Below are 24,218 nucleotides of genomic sequence, written 5' to 3'. Positions count from 1 at the left end.
CTGGTGTTTTTATCTATTTTTCTTGATGCTCAACAAAATATTCTTGATGAAAATTATGCATTTGCAATTGATGGATAAAGGAAGAGAAACCGCTGAATAGTATTTTATTACCTGTGAATGCGTGGTTTACAGATGTATAGTGGTACAATTGAAAATAATTGTATATGTTAAATCATATATAAAAATAGTTGCTATTAGTTATGATTATACAGCACTCGTATGAAAAAAGCAATAACATTTTAAACATCAATACAACTGAATATCCATATAAAACAAGGTCCGACTTTCCACGTTATGCCTTTTTAGAAGCACTATGTACCTGCTGTGAGCATGGATATAATCGACATAAGTGTTCTGTAAAATGCAAACGTTTGCCTACTATTTATGCGGACTCATTACAAACAAAACAAAAAAGAAAGTTAATGTTTCTAAGACAAATATCTGCTGACGAATACGAATGAACTTTTAGCAGGATTATTTTTATGAACAAATATGTTTTTAAAACAATATATACATGCTTACGTGTTCAAGTTTAAAAAATACTTCCTTGTTGTGTAAACCCGGAACAATAATTACAGAAGCTTTGAGCTGGCTTATCAATGAACGAATATATTTACACGCAAAATTCCCCTCCTGTATCCACTCTTCACTCATGCATTTAATAGGAAGAAATAAAACGGGCAATTTAGTTCTAATGCGCATTGAAATGTTGGTTGTACACGTATTGCATTCTAAGATGGTGAACAATTTAAGAAACGCTTTGATGTTCTGGAAAATAGCACTAATTGTGTTCATTGAACCGAATTTAGCAAGTAAGTACATGAACATTAAAAGTATGTTTTATTCGATATTCCGTATTTATTATTTGCTATTAACAACACCAACAATATTTTACTCTTGTAATGGTTGAAAGTAATAGAAGATATTTAAAAGTATTTTGAAAAGCGCTTACAATAATTACAAGTGTGAAGATATGATAACACACTATGACGCATATTCATTATTTCGGTATGCTGGTGTGCAAGTAGGAGATTCCGTAAAAAAATAACGAATGCTATGGCAGACCGATTTTAATGTATAACTGAATACTAGTATTTAAAATATTTGTTGGCTGCTTGATCTATATTTTCATCGATAAATTATTGCTGGTGGTAATCGCTGAAAGTGGGATTCTCGTCTATTGTCATTATACTTGTAAGCAATCAGTTTTATTAAAATTTCAAATACAGTCAGTCAAGTATTGGTCGATAGCTGTTTAGAATGTTTGAGAATTTAACAAGGACATAAAATAAGAGAGAAAAACTCGAAAGTTATAATTATTAACTTTTGAAATAGTAGTTTCCTCTTTGAACTGCATACTCACAATTATTTGTGCATATACACGTATCAGTTTTGCATATTTTGAACACAATACGCCTGTTTGCAATCAGGCAATGGAGTGAATTTTAGATAGGATTAATTCATCATAAATTAGTGCGAATCGCGAATATGTGAAGGGCTAATTTTACCCAAATATATCAGTAAAGACATAAAATAATCAATGTCAAAATATATGACATGTCGTTTTTTTACTGGTCGATAAACTATATAAGTGTTCAGTATCTAACAGAAGGAGGAGCAAATGCAAATGAAAGACTGCTAAGAACAGGAGGTGGCGAGTATTAATATTGTAATCTGTATTAAATGACATATATGTATTATTAAGAAAATATTTTAAAATGCTTTATATACGATACTCATTCAATGTATGCAATTGAACATCATTTATTATATAATAATTGAATAGTAACATAAACATAAATAAATGAATATGCGTCTTATTCGGAGAGCCGTTATAAAATAGACAAGAGCTATTTTCATTTCGGACCGATAACGTACATACCTATTCGCTCAAAACGATGCAAATTGTGTATAAGCTTTCGATTCCTTAATGAACAATATTCTTGAACTCGTTTGATAAACATTGTTTGAAACAATAACTCGTGTTTTATGTTTAAACATTTCTTCGGCCTCAGAGTGCTTACCTGCTCCGTTTGATAGAAGGAATGGCATAAACACTTGGTGTATAGTTTCAGGACTAAATATATTATATATTGGTGAAAGTGACTTAAACTGTTTTGTACCAAACATCTTATTAAGTCAGACATGTTGCATCTTACCTTTAAGTAAAATAAGCCTTTGGATGAGAAGATGAAGCAGTTGAATATCATATTTATATCATAAATAACATATATGCGACCTACAAATATATCCGTGACACAATTTGTAAATTAAATATTTAGCTTATATTGGGTGGTAAGTTGCAGTATTTTTCACTACAAATTACACATTTCAGATTAAATATACATATATGTATCTTTTTATTCAGGTTGCTGACTTGGTTTACTTTTTTGTATAGTATATTATGTTACTTTTACTTATGAGTATTTGAACCTGAAGTATGTATGTTCTGTGCATAATTTGATGTTAACGAAAATCAAGTATCAAACAAAAGACGTTAAATTGTTCAGGAAATTAAGAATTGATAACGCGTGATGATTATATTGTACCATGACCGTAATCTCACATATCACGCATTTGCGCCCTCTCTTGTTCTAATCGAAACCTCCTTGGCATTAGCTCCGCCTCCTTTGGAAAAATGTAATCTAATCTAGTAGATAAACTTTGCTTATTTAACAACGTATATATTCTTAAAGCAAATGTAATATGCTTTTTTCTGATTGGGTGCAAATTTGCTCTTTGCACAGGCCAAGTCCTCAACTAGCTGTATGGGAATGCCACCATGTCACGTTTGTAAAAGTAGATCACGTTCACGACTTATTGAATTGTTGCACCAGTTAAGGTTCATGGGGGGGATAAATTTCATTAAAACTTCGCTTTGGTTTTTCTTCATTGAATGTGGTACACTATGGTCAAACTATATATCATTTTAAAGCTCAAGACGGATAGAATAACATAAACACATTTTTGACATTCAATATTTGTGTGCTTTATTCATATTTTGGTTTAAAACCAATACAATTTTTACACTAATTCTCAATCTAAAGATAGGAAGGATATGCACTACCTTAAGTTGAATAAATACAAAGCTATATACATATACAAGGACAAGTTAGCAACATTTCACAGAAAATAATTGTCATTAAACAACAAATGAGTTTTTATTCAACTGCCTTTTTTTGATAAATAATCTAAACAAAGTTCTAAAAATAACTAAAACGTAACTACTTTTTAAAAATCCAGGTATGGTGGATAATAAGGGTCACAGTTCTATTTCAAAGGCTTAACAATTTTGTTATTTACCTCTCAACCAAATTGCAAATTTTAAACCATCTCAAATTGAAATAGATTGCAGACGACATATAAAATTGTAAAGGAATAAAGAAATTAGCAAAACTATTGATTTTATATTTCGATTCCTTCTACCCATTTTGAAAGCGTGGCCATCGCTGTGATCCGTAGAAAAACGTGCAAAACAAATCGGTCGAAACCACGTGCAGTGGTGAGAAAACCGGGTATGTGTATACACATACCTGAGAAAACACATACTTATTTTGACAGTTGGGTCGCAACTTGTAAAACAACTGTTAACATTAATCATCAAGAGATCGCACTAAATAACAGAAATGACCACGTAGAGATATCATCACTTACCCTATTTCAAATATTTTTCAGCTGAAAATTGTCCCCCACACGTCTTTATTAGTTTTTTTGTTTTATTTTCTGGAGCCGAAGTGCATCTCACAAAATATCCATCCAACTTCCGTTGTTTTCACTTTCCTTATTAAAAACTCCGTTTAAAAGAATTATTTCTACTTTTAGATTGTTAAAGCGATGTATTATTATATATGATCAATAGAATAGTATACCGTGATGAATTGAACGAAGTTACGTATCGATCTTTCTGTCAGTCTGTAAGCGTACTATTTTATGCGCAATAAAATAAGTACAGTGATTCGACAACGATTGTAAACATTGGTGAAATGCTTCTTACATAGTTATTCTTGTGAGTGTTTATGAGGTCTCATCGTGCAGTTTGCAAACATCAAAGGAAAGATTACAATCCAATGCATTTGTCATCGTCAACCGTTTGGAATGTCTATTAGGCGATGAGTGAGTTTTTAGCATGTTTCTTTCTATTTTATTAATTTAAAAATGGCTGCCCCCATGGTGATGAAATGGCATGTGTTCGAGTATTGATATTTCTAGATATGTAATTTTTTTTACTATTTAAGCGTAACTTGCCCTCGTCAATGTCGATATTATTCACTAGTTATATAATTTTCCGCCGAAATACGTGGAATAAACATGATTCAGATTTTGGAAAAAAATGTATACTTTAGTGTTAAAATCGCTTTGTATTTTGATTGATTTTGTGGATGTAATGATACGTTGATGTACAAAATTGGTAGCAGTTTGAAGGAAAAACATCCTTTCAAGCATATATGTATACATTTTCAATGTGGCACTCTTCCTTTAGTCCAATTTGAGTTCAATGCTAGGGGTCGCACATTTTTCAAAATGAAGCCTCTACATGAAACTTAAGCTATTTCAAAAAGGAACTTCTTTCTAATAACGCCATTAACACATGTCAATATTCAGCACCTTAAAATTAGTTCGTTAATTTATGGAGTTTGATGTAAATGCCATAAAATAATATACAGCAAAGATTAACGTGAAAATAGTTGGGGTTCAATTGGCATTTCAAGTACGAAGGAAAAGTAAAACGTACCTGTTTTTCCCTTTAAAATCTGTAACACATCATCAGAACTTTTAACACATAACGTAAATAACAAATTAAAATTGTTAAGCGTAAAACAATACAAAAGCATTGTCAAAAAGGGAGACACACAAAGTACTGGATCATATATATGCCTTGTTTAATTTAGACCTTTATTTATTGATATTCACTCGTGTATTAAAAGCTTAAGATAGACGAATTGTGATTGGTGTAGGCTAGTTTCTAAAACCCCATTAGCGTAAACTCCCATCGAAATAAAAGTTATGGGTGGGTGGCCAAGGGATTTATGTGTGAAGGTTGTATACAAAGTATAGACTTGATATCTTCGCACTAGACAATGCTTTTTACCATATTATATACGTCTAGTCCAACTTGTTGACGCTCTCAAATATTAAGCTACTTTTTATATTGGTAATATTTGGAGCGTCCAACGGCTGAACCATTCGATTTGTGTTGGAATTTTTTCCTTCTTTGTCTATATTGTTGCGCAAGGATTTTGTGCGCAACATTCAAGCCCCGATACAAGACACTTAATATCAACGGTTTGCAATAATATTTACATACCTGTGTAGATAATTCATTTCTCTATAATGTTCCGTAAAAAATATGTAATGACACTTTGAATTTTGCAAGCCTGAGCAATTTAAATCCAACCACTATTCAATTTTTCAATATCTCTCGATTCGCTCGCTGTGTAGATATAAATCGATAACACGACCTCGATGTAAAGCATCTGGTTTAAAGTGGAAGAATAGTCAGCTTAAAATACAGTATGCGTTCGTCTGTTGTGGTGCAGAGCGTTACATAGTAAACCGATGTTATACTTTTCTGGATTAATTTAGCATTGTTTTTTTCTAATTTGACGATTAAAAAGTTCTGAAATAAATTACATCTTTTATTTTTATACTGTACATAAATAATATTGATACAGATCGTACAGTATACCGTCCTATGTAACGTAGAATCTAAGTACATAAAACAACACAGACAGAGGTACGAAAAAAGACATGCATAAAAACTTGCTGATACTTAAAACAGTGAATAGAAACTGCACCATATCTGTTTTGAACATATGCTTATTAAATGGACAAAGATTAGCATACTAGATCTAGTTAGGTAAAAGTCTGTGTTAAAAGCTCATGTTTAATAAAATTACGCGTACACGTTACACCGTAATGCTTTCATCTGATTGGTTCATATTTAAATCAGTTTCATGACATGGCTACAGGTCAGTGATTGTTTTGCGATTTAAGCAGAAGTTTAACTGAAGAATTTATGCCTTTCTAACTTCGAATCGACGATATTTGAGGTAAAAATGGACTTCTGAATTAAAACTGAATGAGTTGGTAATGTTATTTTGCAATTTTACGCAAATTGATGAAAATTTAAACTTTCTGGTTTCCACCACAAAAAAGGTCCTTTAACGATGAGACGTTCCAAAGAATTTAGCCAATATAAAAAGTATCTCTAAATTCTTTGCGCGTCTTATAAATGAGACTAATATACGTCTGTTGTATATATTTGCACTGGTATTTTGTTTTATTCGATAATATTTAAAATAACGAACCCTTTATGTGCCCCACGTGGTGGAGTGTTGGGGAAATAATAATTTTGGTTGGTCAGTTTCGTGTGAATTAATTTCATTGATAAGTCTAAATTGTATGGGTAAGGTGTTCCTAATAGATACATGAATTTCTATCACGGGATAGATTGCAGCGATTATTGGATTTATATTGGCCAACAGTATGCGTTAACAATATTGATTTATTTTTTGTTTTAAAGTTAGTTTGTGTGTTTGTTTACGAGCAATATATAGATGTAGATTAATTAAACCATTATAATTAAAGTCTCTATAACGCTCCATATCAATGAAAATGTCGTAAAGTATATCTTAAATTAAATTTAACACCTAAACAATCAGTGTTCCTTATAGCAATAGCTGCACTTTCAACGCTAGATATGGTATGATTACATAGATTTTTGTGTTGTGAATACAAACGCTCGTTTTTAGCTCCACTGGCCAAAGGCCAGCGGGGCTTATGTCATGGTCCTGTGTCGGTCGTGTGTGCGTGCGTTAACTTTTCCTTTAAACATCGTCTTCTCCTAAACTACTGTACCAATATTGATAAAATTTCTGAGGAATGTTCCTGGGGTGAACCTCTTTCAAATTTGTTCAAATTATGCCCCTGGAGTCAAATTTGACCCTGCCCTGGGGGTCACAAAATTGAAAATTTATAAGGCCTATTTTGTGAAAACTTTCAAAATCTTCTCGTCCATAACCATTTGGTCTAGGGCTACCATATTTGGTACGTAGTGGCATCTTATAGTCTTCTACCAAGTTTGTTCGAATTATGCCCCTGGGGTCAAGTTTGACCCTGTCCCAAGGGTCACAAAATTGAACATATGCTTATATACGGCCTTTCTTGTGAAAACTTAAAAAATCTGATTGTCCATAACTATGTCATAGGGCTACCAAATTTGGTATGTAGTGACATGCAATAGTTCTCTTCTTAGTTTGTTCAAATTATGCCCCTGGGGTCAAATTTGAAACTGCCCCGGGGGCTACACAATTAAATATATATGCTTATAAAGAGCCTATTTTGTGAAAACTTTAACAATCTTTTTGTCCATATCCATTGGGCCTAGGGCTACTAAAGTTGGTATGTATTGACATCTTATAGTCCTCTATCATGTTTGTTCAAATTATGCCCCTGGTGCAAGTTTGACCCTGCTCCGAGGGGCACACAATTGAACATATGCTTATATAAGGCCTATTTTTAGAAAACTTTAAAAATCTTTTTGTCCATAACTGTATGGCATAGGGCTACCAAATTTGGTATGCAGTGACATGTAATAGTTCTCTTCTTAGTTTGTTCTAATTATGCCCCTGGGGTCAAATTTGAAACTGCCCCGGGGGTCTCAAAATTGAATATATGTTTATAAAGGGCTTATTTTGTGAAAACTTTAAAAATATTATTGTTTGGTATGTAGTGACATTGTATAGTCCTCTACCAAGTTTGTTCAAATTATGCCCCTGGGGTATAATTTGTCTCTGCCCTGGGTGTCACACAATTGAATAAACGCTTATATGGTGCCTATTTTGTGAAAACTTTAAAAACTTCTTGTCCATAAACATTGGGCCTAGGGCTACACAATTTGGTATGTAGCGACATCTTATAGTTCTCTACCAAGTTTGTTCAAATTAAGCCCCTGTGGTCAAATTTGACTCTGCCCCGGGGGTCACAAAATTGAACATATGCTTATATAAGGCCTATTTTGTGAAAACTTTAAAACTTCTTGTCCATAACCATCGGGCCTAGGGCTTTCAAACTTGGTATGTAGTGACATCTAATAGTCCTCTACGAAATTTGTACAAATTTTATCCCTGGGGTTAAATTTGACCCTGCCCCGGGGGGTCACACAATTGAACATATGCTTATATAAGGCCTATTTCGCGAAAACTTAAAAAATCTCCTTGTCCATAACCATCCGACCTAGGGCTATCAAATTTGGTATGTAGTGACATCTACCAAATATGTTCAAATTTTATCTCTGGGTCAAATTTTACCCTGCCCCGTGGATCACAAAATTGAACATATGCTTATATACTGCCTATTTTGTGATTACTTTAAAAAAATCATTGTCCATAACCATTAGGCCTAGGGCTACACACTTTGGTATGTAGTGACATTGTATAGTCCTCTACTTAGTTTGTTCAAATTATGCCCCAGGGGTCAAATGTGACTCTGCCCAGGGGGGGGGGGCCACAAAATCGATTATATACTTATATAGTGCCTCTTTTGTGAAAACTTTAAAAATCTGCTTATCCTTAACCATAAGGCATAGGGCTACCAAATTTGGTATGTAGTGACATCTAATAGTTCTCTACCAGGTTTGTTCAAATTATGCCCCTTGGGTCAAATTCGACCCTGCCCGGGGGGTCACAAATCTGAACATACGCTTATATCGGGCCTATTTTGTGAAAACTTTACAAATTTTATTGTCCATAACCTTTGGGCCTAGGGCTACCAAATTTGGTATGTAGTATCATCTAATAAACCTCTACAAAATTTGTTCAAATAATGCCTCTTGGGTTAAACTTTGACCGTGCCCCGGGGGGCGGGTCACAAAATTGAATAAACGCTTATAAAGCGCCTATTTTGTGAACTCTTTAAAACATCATCTTGTCGAAAACCATTCGTTCTATGGCTACCATGTTTGGTATGCAGAAACATCTTTTAGTCTTCTACCAAGTTTGTTCAAATTATGCCCTTTGGGTCAAATTTGACCCTGACCCTGACCCGCGGGTCACAAAATTGAACATTATATACGCTTATATCTTGCTTATTTTGTGAAAACTTTAAAAAATATTCTTGTCATTAACTCTAGGACCTAGGGCTACAACATTTTTTATGTACCGGTAGTGAGATATAGTAGTCCTCTACAAAGTTGCCCAAATTATGCCCCTGGGGTTAAATTTGTTCCAGCCCAGGGGGTCACAAAAGTGTATATGGGCTTAAATAGGGCCTATATTTAAGTATGTGCACATGCCGAGAATATTTGTTTCAGCCTTTTTTTCAGCAGTGGAGCGATACATGGCCACCATGGCCCTCTTGTTATTTATTTGTGACACAATTAATTCAATGTTAATTTCCCGCGAATATATCTATTCATATGACACACGAACACTAAAATGGTACCATGTTTGTGTTCTTGTGTCATATGAATAGATATCGTTGCGGAAATCAAAATGGAATGAAATATGCAAAACAATAATAAAACGGGCATTTTGTATCTACAAACATCTATTTTACCAGATCACATCTGGCGTTGAAATTTCGGCCATTGCCATACGGAACAATGATTTTTAAATTGTTTAGCTTTATTTTACGAACGGAATATTGTACGAAGTTTTGTTGATTTTGAGTAGTAATGTTTTTTTTAAACAAATGTTTTGTGGGTTATTTTTCGTAACACAAGTATTTGAATTGGATTACGTGCGTTTGAAGAAGTTAATTATTTGTTTAAAGAATTGTGTCGTATTTCGTAATGTGATTGGGCTATTAACGCACATCAGTTGTTTAAATTAAATTATATTTGGGTGTAACCAATATTTACGTGGAATGTGTTTTACTCTTTTTTCTTGAGAAGCGGGTCATAAAAGAATTTCGTCACCGATGTCATTTTTGTTACAGAGGATGCATTTACGGTTTTCATGCGGGATGTACGGGATGAACGGTTGCGAGAAACGGCCGGTCTCTACAGGCAGACGGTGATTTCCGGTACGGAAGTGTAGCATACTAAGTCTTAGAGAGTGTGGTAGTACACATATATAGTTTTCAAGTTTCGTATTATCTTTAAAGCGAGATTATACGATTTTGTCAAATATTTATTCATTTATATAAAATGTGTAAATAACTTATTAAACATATATTTCAATATTATTTATAATATCAGTTAAGAAGAACATGTGTTGAAATATGCAAAATAAGCCAGATATTTAATTCTGAAATCAAAAACGTCTGTACAGTCGAATTCGCAAGCATGTACATCATGCATGTACGATGTGAATCTAAATTAAGTTTAACGGTTCAATTTAAATTCCTGCAACAACATCTATTCATACGACACACGAACACTAACTAAATAGACGAATGCTCCGGTTATTGTAGGAAAATATGTACGAAATATCTTTGTCACAATCGGCTCCGGCCGCTCATTTGTCTTTGCTGCATATTTTTTGAAATTCGTCTTCAATGTATAATTTTTTTTGACTATTTTTTATTATTGATACATATTTCATCAATTTATTACAATTTAACACATATCAAAAATCGTACAATCTCGCTTTAAACAGGGAGTACATTTGACCTTATTAAGATGCTTCTAATTGTGAGCCCCAGATCTGTATAAACTTTCGTTACTTGGGAGTGTATACTATTTGTAGTTATATTATCTTGCTGCAACCCTATATTCGTTAGGCCGGCAGAGTTTATTATGCGGGTAATATATTTTGTCCATTTAAAATTGGGATTATTATGGAGTGTATATTTGTATAATAGATAAGATAATTGTTTGTGTTTTTTTCTTGAACCATTTTGTTCCAAAATTTGACCATGCGTGATTTAATAACTATTTCCAACGGATATTTACCTAATTCAGCGTAAAGGCAGTATTTCGGGGTTGAGAGTTTTGTTTTGGTTATTCTTCTCAAGAAGTTACAATGAAATTTTTCTATAACATCTAAATTTTCATAGCCCCAGATCTCACAAACATACGTTTATATCGGCAGTATATTGTGCGGTCAAATAATATTTTTTGTAAATCTATGGGTAAATCTCAATTGTTTATCCGTGTGAAGAAAGTAAAAATGGCTTTATTTGCTTTGTTAATGCACTGTTTAATTATGCAACAGAGGCTTTAAGATCGATAAACACTCAAAAACAACAAATGCTTCGTTAAATAAAGTTACCCCATAAACAATCATTGTTCCATAAAGCAATAACCAAAAAAGTAAAACACCAGTTATGGTCTGGTAACATTGATTTAACGAGTGTAATGGATCGTCAAATTATGTAACTACGGTTTCGATCGTGCGTTATTTGCATGTTCCTATTTTTTCCGGCCTTGAATGTGAATGTACTTCGCATGCAGCAATTGAGTAAATTCCATCGGAAATTAATCACTGTTTGCGAATCTAATGACATAACTGAATTGTGTCATTTGTCAAAATGTGCATGTTTATGTAACGGTAGATCACGTTAAATGATAATAACGAATTTGTATACACCGTTAGCGTGGACACAACTCAAACTTGTAAGATATTATCAACTCGTATTTAAATCGTTAATACACCGGGTGAAAGACTGTTATATCAGTATTATTATCATCAAATAATAATAATCATATACTAATAATAATAAGTATTACAATAATAATAATGACAATAATAAATACTACTACTACATGTACTACTACTACTACTACTACTACTACTACTACTACTACAACAACTACTACTACTACTACTACTACTACTACGACTACTGCTACTCCTTCTACTACTACTACTACTACTACTACTACTACTACTACTACTACTACTACTACTACTACTACTACTACTACTACTATTACTACTACTACTACTACTTCTACTACTATTTCTACTAATACTACTACTTCTACTTCTCCTCCTCCTCCTCCTCCTCCTCCTCCTCCTCCTACTTCTACTACTACTACTACTACTACTACTACTACTACTACTACTACTACTACTACTACTACTACTACTACTACTGTTACTACTACTACTACTACTACTACTACTGCTAATGCTACTACTACTACTTCTACTACTACTACTACTACTACTACTACTACTACTACTACTACTACTACTACAACAACTACTACTACTACTACTACTACTACTACTACTACTACTTCTACTACTACTACTACTACTACTACTACAACTACTACTACTACTACTACTACTACTACTATTACTACTACTACTACTACTTCTACTACTTCTGCTACTGCTTCTACTACTTGTACTATTACTACTAAAACTACTACTACTACTACTACTACTACTACTACTACTACTACTACTACTACTACTACTACTACTACTACTACTATTACTACTACTTCTACTACTACTACTACTACTACTTCTTCTACTACTACTACTACTACTACTACTACTACTACTACTACTACTACTACTACTACTACTACTACTACTACTACTACTACTACTACTTTTATTGCTTGTACAGCTACTTCCTCTTCTACTAGTAATACTACTACTACTTTTACTACTACTACTACTACTTCTACTACTTCTACTACTACTACTACTACTACAACTACTACTACTACTACTACTACTACTACTAATACTACTACTACTACTACTAATACTACTTTTTTATTTATTACTTTCAGCCAAGTAGACATTGGGTTGGTTAATAACAAAGTGTCATAAAATTTAAAATAGTATCATTTAAGTTATATTTTGAACTTAGTTATAGATACACTTTATACAGCAAAAATACCTAGAAATATGCATATTTACCGTTTACTTTTTGAAATAAAAATACAAATGCAACATGCATGATTCGTATTTTCAGCAGTAAATCACCTAATTTAGCCATAACGTTGTTTTAATTTTAAAAATTGAAGGATGTGCATACAAATTGCAACATATTTAACAATAAACATAGCGTATGTGCTATATAAAATCAAATTACGTTACAAAAGATATAAAACGCGTCGCAAAAAGTATGCGATGTCGGTAGGATTCGAACCTTTGCGGGAAGATCCCAAAATATTTCTAGTCCATCGCCTTAACCACTCGGCCACGACAACAAAGAACAAGCTTAAATTGAATATCCATAAGTAAACAGGTAAAAAGGATCTTCGATCTTTGAAGAAATCGTATTTTTCAGATGATATTTGGATCAATGACAATATTTATTGTGAAAATACTGTATTCTTAAGGAATTACGTAAACATATATCAAAATTGGAAGTTTGACAAAAGTAAAATTCATCTCTCGGAAAAAACCGATCATTGAATATCGGCAATGATCGTAAAATAAATCGCGGGAAATCATTACGGATGCGCTACCTTAACTCAATTTGCAATGATAGTAGTTAACATATTAAGCATCTGTTGAAAAGTGAGGTCAAACACCTTAAGTGAGCATGGTATGTTTGTGCATTTACTGTCTACGCAAATGCTGTAGTATTAGTATCAATTATTTACTCATAGTTTCGGAAGGTACACCTGAAATATGAATATTTAAAAAATCATACAATTAACACATGCATTTTTCATGGTAAATTAAATAACGACAGAAAAATAATTGTTCTGAAAAAAATAAATTGTTACCATGGAAACCATATTATAATATTTTATCAGAGGACACACACCAAATTGTTTGTATATGTCGAATTATGTATACAATTGTTTGTATGTGTAGAATTAGGTATAAAATGCACTGATTGAATAAACTAGGAAAATATTGCTATATATTGATCATCTACTAGTGTTTGTCTTATATTAATTTTGTGTAAGCATGATTGCAAAATATCAGTCATTTTGCACTAAACATTAGTATTGAGTTAAGGTGAATATCTCGAAAACGAACAATGATAGAAACCTATTTTATTTGCATTTTGTTTGTAAAAGAAAGTGAAAATAAAATATATAAAAACATGAAAATTTCATTTTTGAGCCATTATACCCATTTCCCCAGCCACTGCCACATATAAAGGCTGAAAATGGTTCCTTTATCATTAACATGATTGTTGTATAAAATAATTACATAATTATAGTTGCTAAATGTCATCCAAAACTTCGATTGAGAGTAGTGTTAGACCATTACAGGTTTACGAATAGAATTTAAGACGTGTAACGAAGCGCTTGTAATTGAACTTGGTATAGTTTTTATGTGCATTGTAGTGTCTATAATAACGTTTACAGAAGGAAGAGACATATCTACATATTTTTGTCAACATGTTATATACTGGGTTAAAACGTTTTCCTTTATTAGAACGGAGATTGCTATTTTGATAATGATACAATTCTTGCCATGCCATTTTTCTTACTTTTGTATTATTTAAAGTGCTATTAAATAGAGATTAGAATAACGACACTTGTGAATAAATAGTATGAGTATGGAGTACGAATGGTCGATGTTGTGAGCTCCCGATTTCTACAGACAAGGCATGCGGCTTGAGAATAAATGTTTACATTGCAAAAATGATCGTATGACCTTGCCAACCGGTTCGACTCAGTGCAGTTATCTCAGAGCTTTCTAATTCCGTTGCGTATCTTGCTTCGTTCATCAGGAGTTTGACCGCATGATCATGCCTTGGAAGACGTAAGTGATGTCCTGAATATAGCACATCTTTAAAATGGAAACCTCAACCGAAGCCTTTGTCGTAATTAACTGCAATCACTTGAATGTCACCTCGTCTTTGCACTATGTCGTCATCACGGCTGTTGATAGAATGGTTGCGCGCTCTTCATAAATCGGTAAATAAACCGATCTAGTAGTAGCAGTAACTTTTAGTATTGCAATATTGAAGCCCATGTGGATTTTAGAAATAAAATAATAATAAAGAATCTTCATCTATATTCCCCCAGTGCTTTGAAATTTTTTGCTGTATATATTTAACTATAAGGTATTATTATTGTCTTAATTATATTGCTGATTACATAACAGAAATTTCCCCTTAAAATGTCATTCTCGTAAGTCACAAACTTTCACAACACAATTGCAGATTTAAATATAATCTTTAGTCTCTGCTTGTTATTTGGAGCTCCGATTACCTTATAATGAATTTATATCACTGTTTGTCGAATATGGTGGCTGCTACTCCGGAGCACCTGATAACCATTTTTCAGTTGTAAACCCTTTGGAAAATTCTTATCACAGTATCACATTGTGCTCAATTTAACAGAATATGTGTCATTTTTCCGTAAAATATACTCATGCGGATAGATTAAGAATATAAACATAAGCTTGCAAAATCATTCTCAGCGTGCCTCATAAACTGTATGAAAAGCCATTAAGCAACATGCTCTTTCATTAAATAGTTGTGTGCACATATAAATTAATTAAGTGAATGTAATGTAGTTTTTTTCCTAATGTCTTGACGTCAATTATGGCTGTCAAAACTCTCAAAGGATCTCCATTAATTGTTTTTTGCATAACATTAATATTCTTGAAGAAGTTTATCTAAGTTATAACTACGACCCAGCAAGAAATATATATGGAACCCATTCTAATAAGATCTTTGCAACCCATATTGATAAAGCATTTGTGAATCATTATGGTCCTATAAGTCCTGCATTTAGGCCCCTAATGGGGTGCATCTAGGTTTCCTGTAGGCTTTGTGTGGGTCCCATATGGGCCGCCACTTAATATCTTTAGCAATCCAGCATATTACTTTAAAGTACAGATTTCAAGACTTACAACTTGATGATCTTTTACACTGGGAAAATGAGATCATTTTGCCATGGTTTAAACTATGCCTGCCTCGCACCGCATTGAGTTCGTTGTTTCGCAGCTTTTTATTGTCCGTGTCATTCCTGGTTCGCAAATTCCTGTGTACACTATGATGAAAAGAACATTTAAGGAAGCAACTAAACCATTAAAAAACTGCGTTACATGTCTTTCTATTAACCGCATATTCCAACATATTATGAAACAAATTTTAAATTACATGCTTTCTTTTTTTATTCAATTCGTTAATAACGTTTTTATATAGTAAATCTGCCATATATAAGCGTAAATAATTTGTTGCAAATAACCGTGCCCGGGTAACATGTTCTCTACTAAAATATTAATTCATTCAATCAGTCGTTAATTAATGAATTAATGCATTAACGCATACGTTCATTTTTGCACTCATTCCCTTACTTATTCGTTTATTCACTTATAAAGAAAGTCACGACCACCATTGAACTTAATGTATTAATGTTATTTTTGTAATTAATTGTGGCTTATTTGCAAGTGTGAGGTAACTTTTGAGAAAATTTGTATTGGGATACATTATTAAAGCCTTTCTTAACGCAACAATTCACCTTTAATATTTAAGTTATGAGTTTCGACTTTGATTTAAAAGTTTAAGAGATCACGAAACTACATTCTGTGCAATCTCAGGATACAAAAATGCATGCCTGTTGCGTAACAAAAGTCTCCACGTGTACCTAAGCAGCTGGAACAATCGATAAAAAAATAGTAAAGCTCAAAGTTAAAAATTGTAAAGAGTTGAAAATTACGGAATTAGTTAAATGTTTTCAATAACTGTTAAATACATGTATCTTATACTTATTTCGACGCCCTTTGCCCGCCATTTATTTATTTCTTGTCTTAATATGTGATTGGTCTCTTTTTAACTTTTTTAAACTTTTCTCCCAGACACAATTGCCTGCACGGGTACCCATCGTTACCACGCCACAGGTACCGCTTACTATCCGGACCCTAGTCCTGTGGAGGGAGGATACGTTGATATGCATGGCATGCCCTTACAAACACTTCAGGTAAATGCACTTTGTCTTGGACTTTGTTTTGAAAACGTGCAAACTGAAATCGCGCGATCATATATACAATACTCTAGTTGTTTCGGTGGTTTCAGATTGTACGCTTTTATTCATTAAGGCAGAACTTATGACGTCTTTCTTAGATACAAACCACTCCTAGAAGTGCTTTAAACACAGGCTTTTAGAATTTGCAGCAAGTAAAACAGTCGTCTTTACGCAAAATGCATTATTAAAAGGCGTGTAATAACTTATAATTCTTAAGGTGTTTTTTCAGCATTGAACATTTATATAGGTAAGCGTTGTTGATGCTGCGTATAATGAAAGGATGTATTAAGGAGCATCGATTTCTATTGGGATGGTTTTTTGATAATCAGATTTAAACCTGATCGTGAAACTTTGACAACTCCTGTTAAGGCGTCCTTTGTGTGACAATATATTTGATTTTTTCATGTCTAAATTGGTGCAAAATTAGTATACTTATTTTGTTCAGACTTATCTTTTTTATGCTCCCTCAAAATTTACTTTTGGGGGAGCTTATAGTCGCCGCTTCGTCTGTCCGTCCGTCCGTCCGTGCACAATTTTTGTCCGGGCTTTTTCTCAGCAACTAATGACCGGAATTCAATGAAACTTACTGGGAAGCTTCACTACCAAGAGGAGATGTGCATGTTATCAGCGGGTTTTGGTCGGATGATTTTTCACAGATTTATGGCCCTTTGAAATTTTCTATAAAACAATTCTTGTCCCCCCAACTACTGTGCCCTCAAGACGTTTCCTTTTATCGGAATATATAGTGCAATATTGTGACGTTTCCTTTTATCTGAATATATAGTGCAATATTGTGACAAAAATACCCTTTGGGGAGCATCACCCGTCTCCGACGGTTTCTTGTTTGGAAATATTTATGCATGTTATTCATGCTTCACTTTTTGTACAATGTCTACATTTTTTTCCTTATATTAGTATGACACTAGACCCACATTTCGACAGGCTACATTTGACAATTAATTCTTCTCTTATAAAAGTTAAAATGTTCGCGTAATATGTACGCATGTTCTTTTAACCTCCGCGCAGAGATATTACTGGTTCCGAGCATAGCCCTATCTTATCAATGCCGCCATCACAAACTTCGTGATGACGGATCATTTCAGACATTATTGTTATTTTCCGTATATACTTTTTTACTTTTTTTACTGTTAACACAATCAGCAAATACAAGTGTGAACATTATAATACTGATTTGCATAAAATTAGAAATGTTTCTAACGAGACATTCTTCCGAATCTGGAAGGAATTCACGCGTCCATGCTTCGTTAACCAGTATTTGGAGGTAACAAGGAGTTTGCAAAATTAATGTTATTAAAGCTAACCCATTTGCGACAATATCTCTACATTTGAAATTTGGGCGGAGTTTAATGTTCTTCAAGCTTACCTATTTTTGACAATATTTACACATTTTATACAGGATTACCTTGAAGGAAAGGCCTCCGTGGTTACTGTTGCTATCATGGACAATCACGCCGGTATTAGTTATGACACACCCGTCTGCATTCCAGAACTGAACCAGAAGTACAATCGGTTCATCGATTTCAGGGTAAACGTCTTCGAAAGCTTAAATATATGTAGTTTTGTCCTAATAACAGAAATAGAGATTGTTACACGACGTAATTTATCCTCCAATTACCTTGAGTCGAGCATGACCCAAAGTCGATCACTTTGTTTACATTAAGAACGCAGCTCTCGTGATGACGTCACACGCATGCGCTCCGAGTATTTTGTTTTACTAATATCACAACGCTTGAAAATAATTACAGACACGACTCATATAAGAAAAAACGCAGATTAATTGTATTTAAAAATCTTACTTCAACTAAAATAATCCAAAGTTATGCCTATTTCTTGCATTTTTTCGGTATTCTTCATTAAACTTGCACATAAATTGAAGACCACTGCCCTAGTTTAAATAGAACAAATTCAAGTATTTGATTTATTTGAATGAAAATTCTTTATTTTTTTCACGATTCCCAGAAAATGTTGCATGGAACAATCTGTGAACGCACATCACGAAAATAGGTTACATGACGATATACACACGTTCAGTGGGTAAGCCCTGTCCCGATTGGATGATAATTTTATCAAATCTTTTAATAGTAACATATATATGCCAACATTTTATTTAAACAAATTGCGAACGCGTTTTCTTTTTTAACTCTTCAGCACTTTTTCGTGTCAATGTTGCTCAAACGAAGATCGACCGATAAAACAGAAACCTGTTAAATGGTAAATAGAAGATATGAAAAAGTTAAATTAATCTTTCAGTTTCTCAAAACTTGTTCAGTAAATCGAATTTTCGAAGTTTTGTTGTCCTCCTGCCTATTGCAATCGAGTACTCTCGCTTTTCGGATGTGAACTCTCGACTCAAGGTAAACAACGCGCGTAGTGTATGTCATTTGCGGGTGTGTATGGACCTATCGGCTTTGCGTGGTTAAACACGCTGTTAATAAACAATTTTGACATTGGTTGAACGGGAATGAAATAAATCTTTAAAGGTATATTGTTTATTGCGGCATTGTTTGAATTAATTCAGAAATTATTTTAGTTGTTTCCTTAACCGCTCGACTAAAGGTAATTGGAGGTTATCAAACGTTTATAATTCCAGTTTTACAATCATTGGAATCGAGGTAAACCAATTATGTAAATCAAATCTGACTCATGCTTGTTGTGTAAACACGAGCTTTCGAGTGTACATTTGATTAAAATAAGCTTTCTTACTTAATCATTTATGTTTTTAATGCGTGGAACATGCATCAATTTCGACAACAGTAAGGTAAAAATACAGACATCGTTTCGAAAACGCCAGCATTCTGTTTAGATAACCGACAATTAAAGGTTTTTCGATTTCATTCAGAAAGCTCAAGCCCGTTTAACCTTCTTTAAACTTTTATAAGTATTAACAAGACGAGAGAACTCTAATTATATCTGGACGTTCTTTATTTTTATTGGTCACACATCGCCAAAAATGCTGACATTGCAGATACATACCCAAATCAATAACCGCATTGTATTGTCATAGCATCACGGTGTGGGAGTTTTGTCATTTCAATGACGTCATGAACGGGATACGGATCCGGGTTTTTTAACGACATGTTTTACCCCCCCCCCCACACACACACACCTTGCTATTAAGAATGGATTAATTTTAATGATGGTCCTGGATCGTTTTCCTGAATACAATGAACCAAATTTGGTTTGCGATAGTTATGGAATGTTAGGATACACGGTAAACACGATATGTGCACAAATAATTATAATGTACGATTTGCACGAATCTTTTAAACATTTTGTTAAATTTTCCTTATTACATTTGTCTCGTTTAGAAAACGCGCATAGAAATATGCATGTTTATGATCTTTACAAAACTGAAATTGTGCATTGAATAATTTATTTAAAATATTGCATTTATGTTTGCTAATCGATTATACCAATATCACATCGTTACTAGATAATTATATATGCTTTTAATATTAAGGGGGAAGTTCCGTCGACATGCCCCTCCATTTTGTGGAGACAACAAAGCATACTGACCGACCGTACAAAGAGTCACTACAGCTTGAACAAAACACACATATTTTAATAAATTAACTTCAAAGTAACCAAAGTTTTTAAACAAAACATATATACAAAAATAAAAAAATGGTCCGATTGATGACGTATGGCTTGATCTGAAAAGACGAAGGTAATTTATGCGATTCAAACAAAATTGGATACTTTAAAGAGTTTACATAGAGAAGAAAATACACGCTTAATTTGAAAAGATAAAAGCTATGTGACTAATAATTAATATATTTTTGAATTTAGATAAAGACCCACGTCCTTTCTATGTCTTACAAACATCTGAGTCGCGCTTTGGGAAACGGGTTTACATGCATGTGTGCAATGTATCGTTCCAGATAAGACTGTGCAGTACGACACTTTCCGCTTTTATGATATATTTCGTTTTAAGAAGTCTCTTCTTAGAACAGATTCAGTTAAGGCAAAACGGGTCTTCTAGCCTGTGCGGACTGCACATTCTAATTTGGGACTACATTTTACGCGCATTCGTTAACCCCCTTTTCACAGACACAGGCTAATACTAATAATAATACAATCTTAATTTAAAGAAGATAGACTTATTAAGAAATACATCAGATGAAATTACATAATATGCAATTTATATAATACATTTCTTATTTTCAACAAGGTATTCAAACATTAAAATAAGGTTATTTACTAAAAAATAAAACATGAAGCATGTTCAGTTTATATCATAAAATGTGGAAGAAAGATAAGCTTTTATTTTTTTCTTAAATGTCATTAACTTGTTTGTTTGACGTATAGATTGGGGTAACGAATTCCAAATTTTTGTGCTAGAAAATTCAAACGATCGTTTGAAATAGTTTGTTTTGGGTATTCGCACAAGCTTTAAATCCCCCTTTTCGCAAGATCGCGAGTTATAGTGAATATTTTGTGAAGGTCAAAAGGTCACGTATGTATGTTGGGGTTTGATTGTGAAATGCTTTAAATACAATAACTGACGTGAAATAGTGATTACGCTGTTCGAAAGTCAACCATTTTAGATCTTTAAATAGGATTTTTGAATTGGTGTTGTACTTTTTATTTAAAATATGTGCACCACAACGCTTTTGTAGTTTGACTATTCTATTAATTTCCGTTTTGGCTGCTGAACTCCAGGTAACGCATGCGTAGTCGGATATAGGTGAGATATAACCATTATAGAAGAGCTTACGCATTTCAAGGGTTTAATATGGTTTAATTTTTTGCAGAAGAAACATTCGAGACGACATTTTTGAACAAACGCTGTTAATATGTAGTTTCCTGGATAGAGAATTGTCAATATAAAGGCCTAGAATTTTTTTTAAATTTACTGTTTTGATCACCGTATCTGAAATTTTAAGTTTTAGATTTGTTAATTTTTTAGCTTTCCGTTTCGACCCGCTTATACCATACAAGTAGTTTTAAGTGGATTAATTAAAAAAAAGACTCATTAAGTTATACAAACATATACTCTATATATTGGATCTCCAGAGGGAGGAAATTATTAAATCTTGATACAGACACTCTTTTATAATATTTCGGCCATAGACCTTCTTCAGTAAACGATTATACAGAAAATGTCACATTGCGTTTCCTTCTGTTGACAATTCTGGAAGTAAATGCAATTAAATGACGTAACGTCACCCGCCGTGAATGTGACGTTACGCGCCAACACTCTGAAGTCACTACATTATAAGCATTATATGTTTTTATATATTATTAAATTAATATTATATATATAATATGTAATGTTTATATATAATATATAAATATTATTATTTATTATTATTTATTATATACTGTCTATCAATGTTGCTGACTGGAACAAAATGTCTTTTATACAAATATAATTTTAGGTGCGTGACACCGGCAGTGCATTCACAAACAAGGGCCACTCGAGAATCGACATCTGCGTTCGTACTCGTCACGACTCGTTCGATAATACGATCAATGGACCATTGACGCTTGTTTTCCACTGATAATATATATAGTTTTATATTATATTCATTTGCTTTTATTTAATCTGACCTTCACGTTTGTGCATCTTGTCTATTTACGCATTTGTACGTCAAAAGACTTTAAATCCCCTTACATGTTTTTCTTTTATATACAGCTCAATGCTAGTGCATTCTTTTGGTGGTAAAAACATGAATCCATTATTAAATCTAAAAAGTTAAACTGTTAAGATGTAGTTTTTAAAAGATATCTTTACTGCCGTAAACCTTCATGAAACCCAAACGCATTGAAATCGTACAAATTAAACGTGCACAATAATTATGCAATACATTACGATGCCCCTAAACGGCTGATCAAAATTCGCTCGTTCCAAGCGTGCAAAATGGTTCAATGTTGTGTGTGCATTTAAACATAAGACAAAAAGTAGACGCCAGTAAGATGTATTGCGTTCGACAATAAACGTTATTACAAACTCCCTAGAATTAAGTGACTTTTTTCAAATTAATAATTAACATATGCACATTCATGTCGTTAATGTCATACAATACGTGGGCATTCGCCAGTGTTGTTTTAAAACTAATATGATTCGATATCAAACTTCTAAATTAATGTCGTCTGGTGTCAGCATATAATTTCTTTCGATGGCGTTTCTATGAATAAACGCACTAGTGAGTGACCTAGATAAAAAAAACAACATAAAAGAGATACAGAAAGTTGAGAAATAAGTAACCCTTAAATAATTAATTTAATAGCGGAGAAAATCGATTGGGTTGTATTCACTTGTAAAAAAATACGTACTTTACGAGTCATTGATGGTGAATAATTCGACATGACTTCCGCTGTTGCTGCGGAGACTGGCTTTATAGTGTCTAGCATTTGTTTAAAACATCAACCTTATTAACATGGCTACTCAAAGAAACATTTGTCCCTTATTTTCACGGCCGGTAATCACGCGCCCCACCTCTTTTTTGAGATTCCTTAATAAATGAGCCAATGCTACTTCCGAGGTGGCGCTTAGGCCCGGATGGTTTGAAATTTATCGGATAATTGTATAGGGTGATTAGGTTTCATGTTTTTTTTCAACATATTTCGAGTTATTTTACAAAATTAGCCAATGTGGTGCAATTTATTAATGCATCTCCAAAAAGAGGTTGCGCGCGTGATATACGGTCGTGTATTTTGTACAACCTCGAATGTGCGCATCCAGTAGTCCGTTCGCGAATTAGTCGGGTTTCGGGCGGATGGTTGGCTATTTCGTTCATCCAGATTAGATTTCAGCTCTGTATCTTGTCAAAGCATGTGAGAGTTTTAACACTTTTTTTAACTTTATGGAAATGAACGAAAACAAAAATAGTATTTTCTCAAGCCCTTGTGATAAGGATACTTATTCCAAACTTTAAGTTAATAATTCCTATTCGGTCGCCAGTATTTTATACTTCAATTGGTACATTAATTGCAAGAATATCAATAGGTATATACAAAAGTATTCATATATATATTAATATTATAATATGAACTTAACTTATATGATCGAGTCCTTTTTATTTCGTTTTGACAACATCGACCGTTTAACCGTTTTTCTATGAAATAAGACAGTACATCAAATGTTTGATTAGGTGAATCTGAGCAGATCCTGGCGTATTGTAAAATATCGTTATCAAATTGAATGTTGAAATTTTATATTCTCCAGCATACATTCTTATATTTTTTTCCGAATTCGATTTAACTTTAACAGATACAATTCATTCGACTTAGTGTTGTTTTTAGATATACCACAATGAAGCGTGGAACGTTTTTAACAACAATTATAATACAAAATATACATAATATATGCTAAGCACACATATGATAAGGAAATCAA

At 33.2% G+C, this 24,218-nt stretch overlaps 1 protein-coding gene across 2 annotated transcripts; it reads left to right on the top strand.

The window, feature by feature from the left end:
* The first annotated feature begins 638 nt into the window (after positions 1-638).
* Positions 639-22,832, top strand: LOC127839292 (uncharacterized). Of its 2 annotated transcripts, XM_052367567.1 has the most exons (5): positions 645-812; positions 9,937-10,023; positions 16,689-16,810; positions 18,273-18,401; positions 22,258-22,832. In XM_052367567.1, the coding sequence occupies exons 1-5, from the start codon at positions 653-655 to the stop codon at positions 22,378-22,380; spliced, it is 621 nt and encodes a 206-aa protein (XP_052223527.1). In that variant the 5' UTR covers positions 645-652; the 3' UTR covers positions 22,381-22,832. The 2 variants fall into 2 exon arrangements, with proteins under 2 accessions (XP_052223528.1, XP_052223527.1); XM_052367568.1 differs by lacking the exon at positions 9,937-10,023 and having other exon boundaries at positions 639-812.
* Positions 22,833-24,218: the final 1,386 nt, after the last annotated feature.

Source organism: Dreissena polymorpha, chromosome 7, assembly GCF_020536995.1.
Source record: "Dreissena polymorpha isolate Duluth1 chromosome 7, UMN_Dpol_1.0, whole genome shotgun sequence".
NCBI classification, from domain to species: domain Eukaryota; kingdom Metazoa; phylum Mollusca; class Bivalvia; order Myida; family Dreissenidae; genus Dreissena; species Dreissena polymorpha.
This window is presented reverse-complemented; position numbering and strand designations above follow the sequence as displayed.